Source organism: Ammospiza nelsoni, chromosome 5, assembly GCF_027579445.1.
Source record: "Ammospiza nelsoni isolate bAmmNel1 chromosome 5, bAmmNel1.pri, whole genome shotgun sequence".
Classification (NCBI taxonomy): Eukaryota; Metazoa; Chordata; class Aves; order Passeriformes; family Passerellidae; genus Ammospiza; species Ammospiza nelsoni.
Window position 1 is genome coordinate 50,240,920 of NC_080637.1, and position 15,996 is coordinate 50,256,915.

At 57.4% G+C, this 15,996-nt stretch overlaps 1 protein-coding gene across 1 annotated transcript; it reads left to right on the top strand.

The window, feature by feature from the left end:
- The first annotated feature begins 3,778 nt into the window (after positions 1–3,778).
- Positions 3,779–14,422, top strand: NPTXR (neuronal pentraxin receptor). The gene is made up of 5 exons (XM_059473373.1): positions 3,779–4,467; positions 11,230–11,452; positions 11,594–11,838; positions 12,152–12,331; positions 12,716–14,422. Exons 1-5 carry the CDS (start codon positions 3,895–3,897, stop codon positions 12,938–12,940), a joined length of 1,446 nt encoding a protein of 481 aa, XP_059329356.1. The 5' UTR covers positions 3,779–3,894; the 3' UTR covers positions 12,941–14,422.
- Positions 14,423–15,996: the final 1,574 nt, after the last annotated feature.

Consider the following 15,996-nt stretch of genomic DNA (forward strand, 5'->3'; position numbering starts at 1 on the left):
GCACCATGGATCAGCCCTGCTTTGGGCTTTGGACCTTTCTGGGCACAAAGAAGCTCTGAAAATAAATAAAGGAGTATTCTGGAATGTTAAGGGAAGAGGGAACATTTGGAAAGGCCAAGCTGTAGCAAGTGGAACCTGAACACTCTCTTCCCAAGTGCTTTGGAGTCTTCCATGGGTCTCCCATATCCTTTTGTTTTAATAATGAATTTAGATCAGGGTACAACCTAGCACTTGGTGGCTGAAAAAGGCTTTACTCCAGAACACGTGCTTAAGTGTGCTTTCTCACAAGCTGATCTAAGAAATATGGTGAAAAAATCTTCTCCCTGTGTGTAATTGAAGCCCCAGATTCACTCCATCACTCTCCAGCCTGGAGCAGCTGCATAAAAAGGCTTAGCTCAACTCAGTGGGAAGTGCTGGTGGTGGGAGATGTGGTGGGCAAGCCAGTTGCTTTTGGACAGAGAGGTCCTGCAGGAAGGCAGCACTTCTGGATGCTGGGAAAGGGCAGTGTCTGGGCACAGCTCCAACCAAAACACCCTCAGGGCTGCCCTTCAGGAGCGTATGCTGCAGTCTCACCCCAAGGGAGATTGGGCTGAGCTGGGCATTCCTTAGACAGAGTTGCTGCCTCGAGGTACTTCTGCAGTGTGTGAGCTTTGGGAAGCCACAGCAGGGCCTGCTCCAGTGGTGGCATGGCTGGCAGCAGGGAATGCTGCCCACCCAAGCCAAGCACAGTGCAGGTGTCATCCGTGTCATGGCACCAGGCTCACTTTGCCTCTTCTGCAGAAAACACTCACAAAGCCAGCACTCCCCTCCCTCCTCCCTTGCCCCCTGGCTCTGCCCAGAACCCGGTGGGCTTTTGGCTGGATTTGAGGGCACCAAATGAAGCCAGCTCTCACCCAATGCTTTCTGGACCAGGAGGAAGGCTGAAAAGAGACCCCAGCCTGGCTGAACAAATCCAATGAGGTCCTGCAGCAGTGCCCTCGTGCAGGCAGACCCAGTAACCGGGGCAAGGTGATGCAAGTCACATCTGCAGGGCTGAGAAACCTGGAAATAAAGAAGCCAGGATTTCCACGCTGTGTAGATCTGGGAACCTGCAGATCCCCAGGGTCTGAAGGCTCCTGATCTAAGGAGATGGTGGAGCTGACTCCATGGAGTGAGTGCAGAGGAGCCCTTTGATCTCCTTAGGGTGGCCCTGGGGATGTTCCTGTACTGGGTGATGACCTGGGAGGAGGGAATCCCCCAGCTCAGAGGCATCAGCTTACACTCCCCTGAGAAAAGGTCTCCCCCCTTCCCTCACCCCACCACTCTGCTGGCCTCAGCATCATGAATGGGCCAGGGTTTCATGCTGGCCAGGATGGAGCTGCCTGGTTCCTGTGGGGAGGGTTGGGTGCAGGGCAGCCTTGGAACAGCAGATGTCCTTCCCCATAAGCCAGCATTCTATCCCAAATGTCCCTCTCACCCAGGGGGCACAGCAGGGTGACCCCTTGTCCTGCCTTGACCCTGTCTGCAGCTGCCCCTTGGGGACAGCTGCTATCCCAGACACCATTTTGGTGTTAATTAAATGGAAGAAAATCCCTTAATTGCTCTCTCCCAGTCCCTCTGGGCTGAATCCATGAGCTCTTGTTAAATCCAGCTTCTGTCACCAATCCTGCTCATACCAGCAACCAAAAAAGCCCCACATTGCTTTCCCCACCCTGTCACGCACCGTCCTTGCGAGGGCCGGCTGCCCACCAAGCATCTCTGAGTTGTTATTCATGGGACAGGGAGGCTGCTCTGGCCACTCACCGGTCTGAGTCATCACTCTCTGTGAAAATCTATTTTTGTCACCTCTTTGTCTCTGGGAAGAAGTTGTGGTGCCTGCTGAGGGACAGGTCTGGACCGTGGGAGAGCTGAGGCCTGCCCTGCTGCGATACCCAACTCTTCCCATGCCAGCCTGCGTGAGTGGGGCCAGGCTGGTGCAGAAGGGCTCACCCTTCCCCTCACTGCCAGAGCAGCATCAGCCAGAGGTACAAACCTTGCCACCATGCTCCTGTAACCTTCAGTAATAAAATCTGCACAGTGCAAAGCATCACTTCCCCTGGCAAGAAGTTATATAGAAGCCTACAGCACTTTTCCCACAGGGTAGCAGATAAAGGATACCCCTCCCACCCTGATCTGTACACTGTGGGTGGGGTGGCTTGGTGCAGCTCTCACACTGCCCCTGCACTGTGGGGTGGCCTGGTGCAGCTCTCACACTGCCCCTGCACTGTGGGTGGGGTGGCCTGGTGCAGCTCTCAGATGGGCTCCTCTCAGTTCCACTCCCGCCTCGGTGCTGCCAGGGTGGGCGTGCAGCAGGCAGGGGGTGACACAGCAGGGTGCAAAGCTCTGCCACTGTTAGCAAGGGACAGGTTGGAGGCTGGGGGCCTCCCCTCATGTCATGGGGTGCAGGCTTCTGTTTCCTTTGCATCCTGCACCAGTGCCCACTTGTCCCATCACACCGAGCACTCACCGTCCCACAGCACTCACCGGCCTCGCCACCAGGGCCAGACTCTGTTGCTTGGGCTTCCTTCACATTCCCCTGCCCAGACTGCTCCATGTCCAGCTCCACTTTTCCTCCTCAGCATTCCCTTCATCTCTACTCTTCCTTCAGCCTCCCCATCTGTCTTCCTTGCGGCACCACAAGTCAGGCAGGTCTCTTGTTGGCTCCGGGGTGATGGTTTTGGGGGGCTGGGGTACCCTGCTTTCTGTGGGGAGAGAAGGTGACTGTACGCTGTCAACGGCCAAATTTGAGGAGTTTTTTGTAGCTCTGGCTCCCTTGCTATCCCCTCAAATATGCCTGGGGGGAAAGAAGAGGTAATCTTTACCGTTGTTTCATACCCAGCACTGGAGCTGTTTTAAACACACATGCTCCTGCTTCCCTGCCTGCTAGGAAGGATTTCCTGCCATTACTGAGTAGACCTTGAAATTGATTTTGTTTGTTTTCCCTCTTCTGCTCCTCTTTTCTGGGCAGGGCTGCGTCGCCAAGGCCCCAGTGTGCCTGGGAACAGGAGCGGGCACGGCACAGCCTCTATTGGAGCAAGGAGAAAGTAGCTGTCTGGAGCAGCTCGTCCGTGAGCAGTGCAGACTAGAGTGATGGTGGGGGAAGATTAAACGTGTGTCTTTGTTTCCCAAATCGATAACAGGCGTTTGTGGGGCAGAGGGTGAGGCAGCCCACGGCAGCTCTCTGCAACAGTCCTGTCTGAGGTGGGAGAGCAAGACAGCTAGGAAGTTTGTAGTTCAATTTTTAGGAGAAAGGAGGAAAAGACCCGAAAGACCACCACAGGGAATGACTGATTACGAGGCTGTCACCCTCGGGGTATCAAGCGGTTCTTTACTGCCAGCCTAGGCATCTCGCAGGGCAAAAGTCATCCCTTGGGCTGTGCCGGAGCAGCATCTTCTCGCCAGAGGCTCCCGCCGGGCTGACTCCAGCGAGCCCGAGGCAGGGCTGGCCCCGTCCCCGAGTGCCCCCGGGGCGCCCTCCCTGCCCTTTCCGTTCGCTCAGCCGCTCGCTGCCCAGCGCTCGGACCGCCGCCCGTGCAGCCCGGGGAGGGTGCTCAGCGGGAAGGGGGGGTCACTGAGAGGGGCACGGCCGGGGGCACGGCCGGGGCCGGGCCGGGGGCGGCGGCGGGGGCGGCGCGGTGCGGTGCGGGCGGCGCCGCCCGGCACATATAAGCGCGGCGCAGCGCGGCGGGGCCCCGGCGCCGGTGCTGCTGCCGGTACCGTCCTTCCCCGCCCGCTCCCTCCGGGCTCCCCGTGCGTCCCTCCGGCCGTCCGTTCCGCTCTCCATCCCCGCCCGCTTTGTTTTCTCGCCGTCCGCGGGCTCGGGCCCCCCACGCCGCTGCCACCCTGAAGTTTCTGGCGGTGCTGCTGGCGGCGGGCATGCTGGCTTTCCTCGGGGCCATCATCTGCATCATCGCCAGCGTCCACCCGGCCGGCACCGCCGCGCCCGCCGCCGCCGCCGACAATGACTCGGCCGCCGCCGCCCTGCTGCCCGCCGCCGACAAGGGGCTGGGAGCGCTGCACGGCCCCGCCGAGGCGCTGGCCAGCGCCGGGCCGCGCCTGCCGGGGGGGCCGCCGCTCTTCAGCCGCTTCGTCTGCACCCCGCTGAGCACCGAGTGCCCGGCCGCCGGCACCGGCACCGCCGCCGGCAGCGCCGCCGGCCCCGAGGAGCTGCTGGCGCTGCGGAGCGCGGCGGCCCAGCTGCGCCGCACGGCGCTGGAGCAGAAGGAGCGGATCCGCATGGACCAGGAGACCATCCGGGAGCTCACCGGCAAGCTCAGCCGCTGCGAGGGCGGCCTGCGGAGCCCCCCCGGCCCCGCGCCCCCCGCCGCCGCCGGGCTCCGCGCCGCCCCGCGCCCCGGCACCATGGGCCACCCTCCCGACGAGCCGCCCGCCGTGCGGGAGCTGGAGGAGGCTGTCCGCACCCTCCAGGACCGAATCGACCGGATAGAGGTGCGAGGGATGCTCCTGGGGACTGGGCGGGATGCTCCCAGGGGATGCTGCTCCTGGGGGGCTGGGGGGATGCTCCCAGGGAAAGATGCTCCCACACGTGCCGTTCCCCAGGCCTGCAGCCACATGCACCCCGAACTAGCTCGTTCCCCTCATGAGACTTCAGGAAGGTTGTCCCTGCCTCCCTCTTTCCTGAGATCTCTGCCCAGGGGCAAGGCACTCACCTTGAGCCCTCCTCTCTCCTTTCCATGCAGGGTAGTCCCAAAGCACTAGGGCTGCCCCAGTTACCCCACAGTCTGCACCCAGGTAGGACACCTTGCTTGCCCCATGGCACCTGTTAAGGACTCCTCCAGAGCAGGTTGGCAGCTCTGGCATCCAGACCCTGCCCTTTAGCAAAAGGGTAAATCCCATCTGATGCCATCATGGTTATGAATGGGACATCTCACAAAGTAAAGTGCAGTGCCCCCCACCGTGAGCCTGGCACCCTTTCCCACACGGTCTTTAGGAGCTGGAGAGAGAAGGGCAGAGCTGGAGTCATTCACGGTGCCCATTCCTGTGGCATTGGGCTGTTGGCACTTGGGATCAGAGCCCTGGTCCCCATTGTGTAGCAGCTGTGCAGCGTGTGCCCGGCAGGCTCAGCCCTGGCCCAGCCACAATCCAGCAGCACCAGAGGCTCTGCCACGATGCCTGGCATGGGGCACATCATGGAGTACATGTGAGTGTTGATTTATTTGGGCTGATTTGGACTCAGCAGTCCCACGGAACTTGGCAGACTTTGCAGGATATGGCTGTGGCATGTGAGAGCTGCAAGAGGAGAGATGTCTGTTTTCCCTGTGGGAATTGCTCCAGGTAGGAGCAATTCCCTGAGGTCTGTCAGGCGTCAGAGCCACCTGCAAGGAGCCTCCTGCGAGTCCTCAACCTTCTCATCTTCCTGTTCAGTTTCCTGTTGCCCTCTCCACTCTTCCCTGGAGTGTGCAGCTAGGAGGGGGATCATCCAGCACCCTTTGGGGTCCCTCTCCTCAGACAACCACTTTCTCCTTGCCCCTCTGCCCCCCTCACTACAGACATGTGGGCACAGCAACAGGCAGTGGAAATGGGAAATTCAGAGCCACCAAGGTCACTGGCTGAGAAATGAGACTGGGAGAGAGGGTTATTGTAAGCAATGGAGATATTAACAGGAATAAAAAGACAGAGAAAGGCAAATAAACACACAAACACAAGAAGGAAAAGAGCTGGAAGACCAGAGAGGAAGCATCTGTGTGCTGCCAGGGTAATGCACACACAGGCACAAGAAGAAACACGGAGGGATGCCAGGCACATGCTGGGACAGTGGGATGTGCAGCCTGTCTGACATGTTGCCCAGAGCCAAAGGGAGCCAAAGGGAGCCCCCAAGAAACCCCTGCAGTCCTGCACAAATTATTTTCCATCAGTGGAATAACACAGCAGGTATGCTCACCCAATGATAAATTGGGGAAATAGGTCTCTGCACACGTATCCTAGATAATGCAGGTGGGATGGTGCCCAGCACATCAGTTTGGATCTTGGGGAGCATCAGGTCACAGAGCCATGCTCTCCCTCTTCTCTGTGGGGCAGCACCACCCACGAGCTGCCCTGGCCCATTTCCTCGGGTTTCTGGGGGTGGTGGGAGGTTTGGGTGGAGAAGGGAGAGGGTGAAGCTCACCAGGGTTGGAGCAGGCTGTCACATGTGCCCGGGGAGCCTGAAGCGGTGCTGGAACGGGGCTCAGGCACACAGTGACGAGGAAGCCAAGTGGCACAGGACCAAAACTGTTCGGGTTTGTGCTGCCAGGGGCCTGGGGGTCCCAGGTACACTCTGCAGGGAGACACAGCGCCCTGAGGCTCAGTGAGCCCTGCCAGGTGAGGAAATGGAGCAGCATGTAACAGGTGGGCTGGTCTTTGTCCTGGTGAAAAGTGTCACCGGTGGGCACCACAGCCCTGTGAGGGCTGCAGCCCAGCCAGCTGAGCCTCGTGGTCACACCTTAGCCATCCAGGGACAGTTGCCTGTGGTGTCCCTCTCCAAATTGCCTCCCACCCCAGGAGCAGACAGCTAAAACTTCCTGGTGGAGCACCTGCATCTTCTGTCCTGCATGGCTTTGGCTGTCAGCCCTGGGAGCCTTCCTGGGGTACCCATGGCCTGGGAGGCACTCTCAGCCTCCACAGCTGTCCTGGATCATGGCAGTGACCGTCCCAAAAGGTGACCTGGATGGGGACAGTCCCGGGGTGGCCCCCATGTGCTGAAGACTGCAAAACCCATTGGGAAGGAGAGGAAATGCTGCCAAGTGTGTGGTGGCTTAGTCTCAGAAGAGAGATGACACAAAATGCCATGAGCCGCTCTGGGAAGGCTGCGTCCCAGGGAGTCTCCAGGCAGGTTTGCCAGCAGGGATTACTGCTGGATGCCTCAGAGCTGGGACTGCAGGGAGGGGGCTGGTGGAAGATTGCTGATCTAATCTGGGCACTCTCAGCCCTGTCTGTAAGGCATAACAAGATTTATTCATGCACTGAAAAACCTGTTAAGGCATTTGTTCCTTAATTTTGTCGGCATGGCAGAAGGATTTCCCAGGATGCAGGGAGGGCTCCCACAGTCTCGCTCTTTGTCCCCTGCCATTTCTGTGGGGCTGGGCTAGCATCAGCACAGCATTCACACATCTTCCCTCACCTCTTCCTAACGCCACCCCGGTACTGATGGTCCTTTCCTCATGCACAGCAGCCTAGTTAGGCTTTTTCATCCTGGTTTTGAGGGTCCCCCCCTTTGGCTCAGCACGTGCTCATGTCTGTACACCCTGGTGCATCTTGGAACACAGAGCTGAGGGACCCAGGTGCTCCTTCTCCATGCTTTTACTTATTGCTGCAAATGGAAAGGGATCGGGGAGAAAATCACCTTGGCTGCCTGGGCTGTGCCGAGATGCAGATGCCCCCCTTCTCCCCATCATCCCTTGCAGGGGAGAGGGGACGGCCTGATGGGCTCCGTGGGGACCTGGTGGAATTGCAACAGCCTGTTTGCTCCTCAGCACGTTCCTGGCTGTGCCATTGCAGCTGGGGGCCTGGCTGCTGGCAGGAAACCCTCGGGTAAGGGAATGGGAATGGTAGTGACCAAGCTGCTTCCCTCTTGTTTCAGTCTCCAGCAGTGCAGGGATGTAAGCACCCAAATTGTGACAGTCCCGGCCCCCCTCCACCGACTGAGATTTTAGGGAGACAGGATCAACAGTGAGCACTTCTCTTGTGAGGAAGAGGGAAAGGCTGATGCATCCCTGTTTTTCTTCTACTCCATGCAGTCCCTTTTGGAGTTTAATGATCCCCAAGGTCCTGCCTAGGTCCAAAGAGGTGGCAGTGTCCAAAAGCCCTGGTGCAGCAGGTGTGCTGCCCTGCTACAGGGAGTATCCCAAGGTGGCAGCTGCTGAGGAGTTTTGTGCAGCCTGTGAGGATTCATGGGTCCAAGGAGCAGAACGGGTCTGCTGTGTGTGTGCACCCTGATCCCTGGGATGTGCCATGGCTCCATCCAACAGGCATCCCCCTGTGCTCCTGCCTGCCCTGTCCCAGCAGCCAAGGTGGGCACTGGTGAGCTGGGGGCTGAGGGGGAGCAGCAGCGCCCAGATTTGCCGGTGCATTAGTAAATGAGGCTCTGATCTCCTTATGTAAATCAAAGTGCATTTGCTGACGGAGGGCTGCGGCCCCAGAGAGCGCCCGCCGGCGTGGCTGCCGCAGCCCCTGCCCCCACCTCCCCCTCCCCACCCTGCCAGCCGCTGACATTTAACGTGATTAATATTACCTGGCATCTTTCAATCTTTTTTTGCCGGTTCTGGTGGCCAAAAAGCGTGGAAGGAGCCTCCCCCACAGGCACTGCCCACTCCCCTGCTGCCGGTGCGGCGGCAGATGGGGAGCCGGGTGCCTGCCGAACAGCCAGGGAGAAGGAGCTTCCCCCCTTCCCCTTCCCAAAGGTCACCAGTAAATAACAGCTGCACATCAACCATTAATAATTTTGCAAATAATTTGCCTTGTGAGAAAGATGCTCGAGCAGCAACTCGGAGATGAGGATCATGGCTCAGGGATGCAGCCCAGGCTGGCATCAGGGGGATCACCCAGCACAACTCAGCTGCACGGGGCAGAATGGGGAGTCCAGGCTCCCGTCCAGCCATCATCTGTCTGCAGGGATATGGATGGTGTTTGCTGGGATGGCCCTGAAACCCTGCCAGATGAGGGTGCAGGCTATAATCCCTTTCCAGAAGGAGCATGGGGGCAGCAATGGTTCAGTCGGCCATGTGGCTCCGGCTGTGCTACCCTGGCTGCCAACTGGGAAGGACCAGCAAGAGCTGGAGAGAGGGCTGGATGGAGAAAAACTCAGGAGGGGGGAAGAAAGTGAGCAAAAAGGGAAAGACACAGTGTGTGAGCATGGAGAGGAGCAACAGGAAGAGATGCTCCAAAGCCAGAGAAAGGAAAAAGCCATAGGGAGAAAAGTTACAGAGGGAAGAAACTAGCAGCAGGGAGAAAAGCAGGAGGAAGAAGGAGGTAAAAAAAAGTACTCAGTCACTACTGAATAATGTAGGGCAGGCTATCGGGGGCTAGTGAGAGTGACAAAATCTCCCAGCTTTTTCTTTTTTCATCATTAACAGATGGAGCCATGCATGAAAGCAGGGACGTAGGCTCCAAACCCGCAGCTCGAGCAATCAAAGCGTGCGGCAGACAGGAGCGTGCCAGCCCCCGCTCTAGCCAGGCAGCCTGAAAGGACAAGAAAAGCTCCTGGAGCCCACGGGATGTGGCCACGGAGGCAAAGGCAGCCCCATCCCACCTGTGCTGCCTCCTGCCAGTGCAGCCATACCTCAGCTTGGGTAAAAATGCTGACAGCTCATGTGGGAACTGTCCCTGCCACGAGGATGAGAATTAAACTTTGCACTTCCCTTCCTTCCTGCCATCTATACCCTGCCTGTCATGCAGTGCCCAAGACCCCTTTAAAGAACCCACCCCACAAAAAAACCCCAAAACCAACAAAAAACCCAAAACACCAAAAACAACCCCACCAAAAACCCCACAAAAAACCACCAGCAAACCTCAGCAAAATAGTTAAAGCTCCTTTCCCATCAGCTAATCGTTCAATTTTGCAAAGACCAAAGGCAGGATGCTCTTTGCTGGGCCCTTTTCGCTTACCAGAGAGGTTTTGTTCTCACTGCAAGAGCATCCTTAGTGCTGGCAGTGAGAGCTGGCATTTGGTCAGGGCTGGCAGATATCCCCTGCACAACCTCTCTTTATGTGCTGGGTTTTGCTTTTCCAGGTTGGTTTTCTTCACAGAACTTGTGCGTTTGCCCTGGCAGACCCTACTGGCAGCTCTTGCTAATCTTGGGGCATCATAACTTCCATTTTATTTGTAGCCTGAGCACTTTGTTGCCCAGAGTGGGTACATTTGTGCTCACACCAACACCGTCTTCTCACTTTTCCTCTCACTGCTGTTCCCATCCGCCAAGGCTGCATCCTGCCCAGCCAAACCTGACTTTCCTCCAGCCTTCCCCTCCCCTTTGTTGTTCCTGATGGATAGCAAAGATTAGGGGTGAGGTGAGCAGGCATCCCTCTCTTTCAGCTTTATGTGTGTGATTATGAGATCCTGTCCAGCCTGGAGAAGCTGGATATAAGAAGTAAGAAAAAACAGGGAATCACAACCACAGGTGAGTGTGCTGACCTCCCCCAGGCCAGCTCTGAGGCAGGAGGGAGTCTGTTCAGATCCACAGGGATGGTATCCCCCATGTCCTGCCAGCACCAGCCCTGTGAATGACCAGGGCTGAAGCGGGCATGCATATCCCTTGGTGCCAGAGGAGCCAAGGCAAGGGTCTCCATGGCTGCTCCAGCACCTCTGGGAAGGTCTGGCAACACAGAGAAGGTGGTTGTCATCTTTCAGAGCCCATGGCAGAGACACTAATGCACCAAGGGCACGGGGAAAGAAGAGGGCTCCTATTTACCAAGAAACTCCAGGAGCATGGTAAAGGGTCACTTTCTCCCTTCCAGACTGCTTTTCTTCCAACTGGGATGGGGTCTCCCAGTAAGGTGGGATCTAGGGTCTTTGCAGAGTGCAGTAGCAGCTGGGAGCATCTTCACCATCTGCCGTGTTGGATTTGCCATGGGAAGAGTTTTGGTCTGAGTGTTAACCCTGATAGGACAAGACAGGCTCGATGTCCCCAGGTGATGGCTCATGCCTTGAGGGCCAGAGACACGACAGCCTGGCACCAGTCCCACTTGTCCCTGCCATCCTGGTGCACCGGGAGAGGTTGGCTTATGGACAGCTACCTGGCACACGTGCACACACCCCCGCATGCCAGCTGAACTCGGCTAAGAGGATTACAGCCCATTAAGTGATGTTAACATGCTGGCTATAGGTAAGCAGCCTCACGAGCAGCAGGAGTGGCCGGGAGCTCCAAGGTCCTGCCTGCATCATTTCCTCATCGTGGGAGGCTGCCTGCAGGAGCAGAGCCAAGGGATGACCAAAACATCCCATCCTTGCTCTGTCTCTGAAGCAGCAGAAAGTCATTAAGAGCAGCCAAGCTTCGTTTTGCAGGAATGAGCTCAATGGGGGCTCTAAGAGGGGAGGTACAAAGTCAGCTGGAGGCTCTTGGAGAAGACCCCAGTGCGGATATGGGACTGTCATCCCAGCACTACCTGTAGTGCTGCAGGCTGGGCATGTCCTTATTTTAACTCTTATGGTGACACTGTGCTGAATTTTCTCTTTTGTCCCTGCCATTCCCGCTGTCGTGGCTGCCGCAAGTGCAGCAGGAGCTGCCAGCCCGCACCAATGGCTCAGCACCCACTGCCCCGGCCCTTGCCCGTGATGCCCTCCACACCAAGATGGAGCAGCTGGAGGAGCAGCTCCTTTCCAAGATCCTGACCCTGCAGAAGGAGCGCCAGGCCGCCAGCACTGACCACAGCCAGCAGCAGCACAACATCGAGAAGGAGCTGAGCTCCCTCCAGAACCGGGTGATGGAGCTGGAGCACGGTGAGTCCTGCCCTGCGGGGGTGGAGGTGGGGCACAGGGCTCCTACCCTGAGGTACATCGCCAGGAGAGCCCCAGCACAGGTCACCCTATCCCAGTTACAGGTGCTGACCTTCCTCTCTCCTCCCCACCCTTGATGCGTAGGACCACTGGGCTACAGCCCTCCTGATGCCTTCAAGGTGACCATCCCTGTGCAGAACAACTACATGTATGCCCGCGTGAAGAAGAGCCTGCCGGAGCTGTACGCCTTCACCATCTGCATGTGGCTGAAGTCCAAGGCCCTGGCAGGCATTGGCACCCCATTCTCCTACTCTGTCCCGAGCCAAGCCAACGAGATTGTGCTGTTGGAGTGGGGCTCCAACCCCCTGGAGCTGCTCATCAATGACAAGGTCAGCCCAGTTGCAGGAGGGGCAGGAGAGGAAATCCTGCCCTCATCTTCCCTGCTTCAGTCCTGCTAGGAAATTATACTCTTAAGGGCACTGGTGTGGGGGAGCTGGGAGGAAGGGGCCCTAGGTTTATGGGGGGAGGCAGGAGGATTGGGAGAATGGCTCATTTGGCTTAGTTCTGAGAGGGAGAAGCAGCACATCTGGATGTCTGTAGATTTTGGGATGCCTCCACCCCCACGGGGCTGCAGTGCTTGCCCTGCCAGCGGACTTCCCCAGCAGTCCTACCGAGCACTGGGATCTCGCTCCTCTCTCACAGGTTGCCCAGCTGCCACTGAGTCTGAAGGACAAGGCCTGGCACCACGTCTGCGTGGCATGGACCACCCGGGACGGCAAGTGGTCAGCATACCAGGACGGGGAGCAGCGGGGTGCCGGTGAGAACCTGGCCTCCTGGCATTCCATCAGGCCCCAGGGCATCATCATCCTAGGTCAGGAGCAGGTAGGTACCAGTTCAACACCAAGAGCTGCCTGTTAGCATCACTCTGGTGGGAATTGGCTGGGGGAAGAGCCCCCAAATGGGACAAGGGGAGGGGGCAGTGTGGGCAGGAGTGCTCAGCAGGGCAGTTGGCTCTCCTGCCTGTTCATCCAGCCTCCAGGCTGGCCACGTGCCATCATTGTCTTCTCTTCCCTCTCCCTATCCCTTTGGTCTCCCTGCCTCATCTTGAATCTCTTCCATGCATCCATCCCCTCCTCTCCTTGCCATCCAGCACCTTGCTCTGCTTCTCCCCAAACCTCTCCCTCTCTCCCTTGCCGTTTCCCACTGGATGTATGTTGCTCCTCTTCTCTTCATCCCTGTCCAATCGCCTCTCCCGCTCTTTCCCAGGACACCCTGGGGGGCCGCTTTGACGCCACACAGGCCTTCGTGGGAGAGCTGGCACAGTTTGGTGTGTGGGACCACATGCTGGCACCAGCAGAGATCCTGGCCTTGGCTAACTGCACCTCCCACCTCCAAGGGAATGTGATCCAGTGGGATGACCAGGCGGTGGAGGTCTTTGGAGGTGCCAGCAAGGCGGGCTTTGCTGCCTGCGAGGAAGGGAGGAAGGCATGAGTGGCCCCAGCCCTGTCCCCAGCGCCGAGGAGCCCGCTGGCAGCCCTGGAGCAGGGAGCCCCTTTCTCCCCTCCCAGACCAGTGAGCCTTGCTGGGGCAATGCTTGAGCCCCCCGTGCTGGTGTCCCAGGAGGGAGACGGGCCCCTGGAAGCCTCCCTGTTGTCCCTGTGCTGGTGCTGTGGCTTGTCCTCATTCCTGGCAGGCTGGCTCCCGAGTCTCATCTTGCCCCACTTCTGTTTTGAGTGGAACTCTCTGTACCTGCAGGTGTCCCTGGTACGGTGAGGGTCGTCACCTTGTCACACCTAACAGGAAGTGGGAAGGAGAACTCCATCCACTTTGAGTGCAGTCCAGCCTCAGTGGGATGCCAGGGTGCAGGCATCACCTGAACACACCCCCTTTCCTTATTTATTTCTAGCAACCTCACTGTCCAGTTTTATGAGCCTGCATTCCAGGATCTCACCTCTAAACCCATCCTTCTCCTGCTGCCCTGGTTTTTCAAATGTGGCCCCAGGGAAGCTGAAGGAGAATGGCAGAGAATCAGTGGCACAGCACTTACCCCCCTGCACCCCTTTCCCTGCCTCTGCTGCCTGTTTGGGCAGGACTCCCTGAGGGGAGCCAGGCTTTTAAGGCAGAGGGGAGAGAGCACTCCCCACCACCTCCAAGCTGGGGAACGGGTCTGCCACCAAGGGAATGGGGGGAAAGGGGCAAAGCATCTCCCCCAGCGCTGGCCGAGGGGGAAAGCACTGCCATTGAAGGGAGCAAAAGCAAGAAAAAGAGAGATGGAGGATGGTGGCAGTCAGAGGAGCCCTGCCATCCATTCCCCAGTCTTTTGGTACTGGATTGGGCTACTGTCCTTGGTTCCACCCAAGTCCCCTTCTTTACCTGCTCCTTGCCAGGAACAGGGCTGCCACTGGCCTTGAAACTGGGAGGGTGAAAGAGCAGGCTGGTGTTTTCCCTGTGGAGTGCCTGAGAATCCGCTGTTTCCATATTGCGTGGTCACCAACATCTCGATATGTGAGTGTGTGTATGTGCACATGTGTGTGTGTGTGTGTGTGTGTGTGTCTGGGAGGGTTATTTCAGGGCTCTCATGGTTGCTCAAAGCAGTGTTCAGCTTCCAGTGTTCCCCCTACCCCAAGTCCCACTGTGGGTGACAGCTGCCCCCTCCCCTGGGGGAGGCAAAGCTGGCAGAAGGGACAGCGCTGCCACTCCCCATCCCCACCCAGGGTCTGTGCCAGTGCTGGGGTGGCTCAGCCCACTGGGAATGACATGGTGGGGATGGGGGGCAGCCCGTGTGCCAAGTGGGAATACTGTGACCTCCGTGTACCCTGAGGAGCTGCCCCCTCTCCCTCGCCCCCTGCCTCGCTCGCTCGCGCGCTTTCTCCAATGCACGTTTGTGAAAAGGGCCCTGACGCGTGCCCCTGTTGGGACGTTTCTTTTGTAAAGCTGATCGTGAACAATAAACGTGATGTTTTCTGTTCCAGCCTCCTGCAGAGTGTGAGGTTGCTGGGGGGATGGACGGGACAGGTCAGCCCAAGATGGGGTGACCTCCCCAGGGTGCTTAGGGTTGCACCACTGAAGGGAGCTGGCTGGTCCCACTGCTGGCATTACAGGAATATCAGCACAGGGGTTTGGTACTGTTGCCCCAGAGGGGCAGGGGATGGTGTCGCAGTCTGGCCACCTTTGCTCTACCCCACTGCAGAGCAGTATGGGGTACAGGCTGCTGCTGGTGGGGCATGAGGGCTGAGGGAAACACTCTCCATGGAGGGAAGCAGAAACAAGTGAGAGATCCTGGCCTCTAAGTCAGAGCATGATAGCAAGGAACTCATATTGAGTGTAAATCTAATTAAGTACCAGTAATGAGTTTCTGACCTAGCTAGGCACAAGATGGTTCAGGCATGACTCTTGGAGCTCCTGTTGTAGAACAATTCATGGCCAGGTCTGCATGGTGCTTTTGCCTCTCAGTGGGTCCTGCTCCTCCTACAAAAGGCACAGCTTCACCAAGATTTGGGGGAAATGGAGCACAAAGCCAGAGGACTGAGTTTTCCCATTGCTGGCATGCTGGTGGGATCTCCTCTCTGAGTCAGAGCTGCCCTGTCTCCCCCACTTCTCCTTCTGGAGGGTGTTTAATGCCATAAAAGAAAGGCTGGCACTCTCACCTTCAGCACATCTTCACAAAGCTGAGGGCTGGTTTTGAAGAAAAAGCATGTACTTCAGCTGGAACACTGGTTCAAGGGCCTTGCAGAGCTGGAGGCTCACACCCATCACTAAGAGGAGAGGGTTCAATAGGTGCCATCTGCTCGTGTGCCAAATAACACAGCATCATTAAGAAGCGCAACATTTTCTAGAGGAGGAAATGTCAAAAACCACTGATGGGATCATAAACTCAGAAAGAGGTTTAAAGGGGGAGGGAAGCTGGTCCAGAACACCCTGCTATCAAAACTGCAGAAGTACTGTGAGAGGGCTCTTGGGGCTGCTGGCCAAGGCAGGAGAAACGTGAGAGGATGAACAAGGATGGAAACAGCCTGGCCGCTGATGTAGGCTATTGGCAAAACACCCATCTCCTCCAGAGCCCGGAAACCCAGCCCACGTTGAAACTGTGTGCAAATCCTCTCCAGAAAAGCAGGAACAAAGAGGACACCAGGAGATGCTTGATCAGGGCCTTCGGTGCTGGCTTCCTAATCTCTGCCAAATGATGCTGGCATGATCCTAATCCCAGCCATGTGCATGTCCCCAGGATGTGGATCTGTCACTTCTGGAACAGGAGAATGGGGGGATCCCAGTGGCAGAGCTTCTGCAGGATGAGCTCCTCTCCCCCAGAGCTTCACAGCCAGTTAGGCAGACCTGGGGGTACACAGGAAAACTTGGTAGAATTTTCCCAAACCTTTTAAAATCTTCCAGCAAATGCTTCCACTATAAGGCTCTTCAGGAAACAAAGGCATTATGGAGAGATTAGAAGCTGGATGGGAGACACAAATGAAGAGCAGAAATAAATATTTGATTTCCATCCTGCCCTGGCTCTCTGCAGGAAGCAATGTCTGCTTCTTACCCGTCTGAGG

Bases quoted from the DNA above. Each gene is read 5' to 3' on its own strand.
- NPTXR (XM_059473373.1), top strand. From the start codon at position 3,895: ATGCTGGCTTTCCTCGGGGCCATCATCTGCATCATCGCCAGCGTCCAC. The intron at 4,468-11,229 runs GTGCGAGGGATG...CCGCAAGTGCAG, and splicing joins ACCGAATCGACCGGATAGAG to CAGGAGCTGCCAGCCCGCAC. The intron at 12,332-12,715 runs GTAGGTACCAGT...GCTCTTTCCCAG, and splicing joins TCATCCTAGGTCAGGAGCAG to GACACCCTGGGGGGCCGCTT.